Source organism: Myotis brandtii, unplaced genomic scaffold (genome assembly GCF_000412655.1).
Source record: "Myotis brandtii unplaced genomic scaffold, ASM41265v1 scaffold1557, whole genome shotgun sequence".
Lineage (NCBI taxonomy): Eukaryota > Metazoa > Chordata > Mammalia > Chiroptera > Vespertilionidae > Myotis > Myotis brandtii.
In genome coordinates this window covers 324351-327549 of record NW_005355651.1, presented here as the reverse complement: position 1 = coordinate 327549, position 3199 = coordinate 324351, and the positions used below count along the sequence as shown (strand labels likewise).

Sequence of the window (3199 nt, the reverse complement as noted above, 5' to 3'; positions counted from 1 at the left end):
CCCCGCCTGGCCCCCCCTCAGGCACAGGAACGCCTGACAAGCGGCATTTCCTGTCCCACACGGGGAGCAGGGGCTTCTGTTCCCAGGAAAACACACACGCAGGCTGTCCCCCCAAGATGTATACACACTTGACCAGCGGGCAGCTCGATATTGACAGTGAAGTGTATTTTTAAATATATTTTTATTGATTTCAGGGAGGAAAGGAGAGGGAGAGGGAGAGGGAGCCACCGGTGATGAGAGAACCGTGGATGGGCTGGATGAAATGTGCTTCGATAAAACGCTGCCTCTGTAATTACTCCGAGTGTGTGTATGCGTCCGGGGGACCCCTGTGTGTATCTCCCTTTGGCAAAAGCTTGTCTCTTTGTTTTCTCGATTCCACATGGTTTTACAGCTTTAAAAAGCAAATAAATAAAACGCAGGCAGGTGCCAGGAGGGGAGGACGATAGAAATTACCAAAACCCAGGAGCAAAGAAACCCACTGACCCCCCCACTGGCCCTCGATGCTCTTAACGAAGTTTCTCCTTGAAAAACGGGGCAGGGAAACACTCGCTAAAGTTTCCATCAAAACCACCGACTTTTCCCCGTGAACTCGCTGTTCTTGCAGGCAGGGCGCCCTGGGAGTGCAGATCTGCGATATCGTATTTTCCACATGAAAAAAAATCAAACTTTAGTTGTGCTTTTTGTAATACGGCTCCCGCGACTCCCACTCTCCCGCGTGACTCGGGGAGGGGCCGGGCGGGGTCTGAGACCAGGGGCCTCGCTGTCCCCTGGGGGGGGGGCCGTTTGCTCTTGGAACAACCACCCTGGTCCCCAGGGGCCGTGCTCACACACAAGAACCGGGAGAATCGTAACCTCAGTGCCACGCGAGCCCACGGGCTGTGGAGAGGCAGCCGGGTCCGGCCGACGTCGTCCACGAAGACAAGCTCGACGAAGGCCCTGTCGCTCAGGGGTGACGCCCCTTGAGCCCGACACCCTCAGGCCCAGCGCGGAGACGGCCGTCCTGATGCTGTGGCTGATCCGACAGCTGTTGGGTCAGGGGGGACCGTCACCCGCGGATCAGCAGGAAGGACGAGGGGAGGGCATTTCAACAACGTTAAAGGAAGTTCTCCCAACACCAGGGCCACCTCTTCCTCCGAGTCACACCTTTAATTAATTACCGGACTCTTTATTTTTTTAATATGCGTTTATTGATTTTTAGAAAGAAAGGAAGGGAGAGGGAGAGAGAGAAACATCCATGATGAGAGAGAATCATGGATCAGTGGCCTCCTGCACGCCCCACACTGGGGATCGAGCCCTCAACCCGGGCCTGTGCCCTGGCCAGGAATCGAACCGTGACCTCCTGGTTCACGGGATCGGTCTGCAGGAGACCCACAGAAGCACGGATGACCAAGCAGCCGCTCCGCACCTCCCACCGGGGCCGGCAGGGAGCCGGGTTCTTGGCGACCCACCTGCAGGCCCAGGACCTGCACGCGGTTTCCCTCCCGAGGGCGAAGGTCTCCCCTGCACTGTTTGAACCACCGGCTCTGCACGGCCTTGGGACCATGTTCTCAGCCCCTCCCTGTCCCTGCAGAAGTCCAGGATCTCCACCTACGAGAAGATGTGGGCCTTCATGGGCAGCAGGCAGCAGACGGCCCTGGTGAGGAGCAGCGAGGACGGCATCCAGCGCGTGCTCACCGCCGACTACGCGCTGCTCATGGAGTCGACCAGCATCGAGTACGTGACCCAGAGGAACTGCAGCCTCACGCAGATCGGGGGCCTCATCGACTCCAAGGGCTACGGCGTGGGGACCCCGATGGGTAAGAGGCAGAGCGTCAGCCGAGGCTGAGGAGGGCGCGGGCACCGTGGGGCATGGCAGGGAGAGTGGCTGGGAGTGTGGTGGGGAGTGTGGGTGGGAGTGTAGCTGGGAGTGCGGCTGGGAGCGTGGTGGGGAGTGTAGCTGGGAGTGTGGCAGGGAGAGTGGGGGGAGCGTGGCGGGGAGCGTGGTGAAGCGTAGTGGGGAGCGTAGCTGAGAGCGTGGCGGGGAGCGCGGTGGGGTGTGGGCTCGGGAAATCTGCTCCACCTTCCAGGGCTCCAAGGCCTGAGTGGACTGACCACTGAGGCAAAGGCCCCCATAGGTCAGAGGCCTGTTCTGAGTCTGCAATCCCAGATACGTAACCGAGTAAACTTTGAAGTCACTACTCCTTTCGAGTTCTAGTATCCGGTTGAGCCTGTAGGTTTCTATTATTTTACCCCAAAGGTCTTAACAAGAACATCTTCTGGTTAATTTCCTTGGCATTATTTTCCAGTTCCTATATGTGCCTATGTATTTTTTCTACCTTAAAACTTGCGGGCAGGGCACAGGCCTGGGATGTGGGCTCGATCTCCAGTGGGGGGCGTGCAGGAGGCAGCTGGTCCATGATTCTCTCTCGTCATGGATGTTTCTCTCTCTCTCCCTCTCCTTTCCTCTCTGAAATCAGTTTTAAAAATATTATAAAATAAATTCTCGCCCTGGCTGTTTGGCTCGTGGATAGTGTCGGCCTGTGGACTGAAAGATCCCAGGTTCGATCTGGTCAAGGGCAGGTACCTTGGTTGCAGGCTCCTCCCCGGCCCAGGCCCTGACCAGGGCGCATGCAGGAGGCAGCCAATCGATGTGTCTCTCTCACATCGATGTTTCTCTCTGTCTCCCCACCTCTCCCATCCATGCTCCCTGAAAATCAATGGGAACATATCCTCAGGGGAGGAGTAACAAAAAATAAATAAAAATTCTCTACTCACTCTGGTCCTGCCCTGAGCCAGCCCCTGGAGGCCAGACGCCTTCTAATGGCCACAGGTGGGCACGGTCAGCGTGGCCGCAGCACAGCAGTGAGGACTTGGCTCCTTGAAGACTCAGGACAGACGCTCTGGGAAGGGCCTCCTGAGGGATCTAAACGGTAACTTCAAGAGAAGGAAGCAGCCGGGTCAAGCAGGTCACAGGAGACGGGAAACTGCCTCCCTTAGAGGCGACTTCAACCACGGCCTGACCCTGCCCCGTGGAAGGTTCAGGGCATTGCACAGCCTGAGGGCAGCGGGGTGTCAGCAGCATTTACCAGGTGCCCGGCGTGTGCCCACTGGGTGCCCACTGTGTACCCACTATGTGCCCACTGGGTGCCCGTGTACCCACCACTGGGTGCCCCCTGTGTACCCACTATGTGCCCACTGTGTGCCCACTATGTGCCCACTG

General features: G+C 57.7%; 1 protein-coding gene across 1 annotated transcript in view; it reads left to right on the top strand.

Annotated features, from left to right (window-relative positions):
* The window catches only part of GRIK1 (glutamate receptor, ionotropic, kainate 1), a 152192-nt gene extending 149971 nt beyond the window's left edge, over nucleotides 1–2221 (top strand). Inside the window, exons 17-18 of the mRNA XM_014536046.1 lie at nucleotides 1571–1796; nucleotides 2067–2221. Of these exons, the coding sequence (XP_014391532.1) occupies nucleotides 1571–1796; nucleotides 2067–2194 (354 nt within the window). The 3' untranslated portion in view covers nucleotides 2195–2221. The remainder of the gene's footprint in view (nucleotides 1–1570; nucleotides 1797–2066) is intronic.
* Nucleotides 2222–3199: the final 978 nt, after the last annotated feature.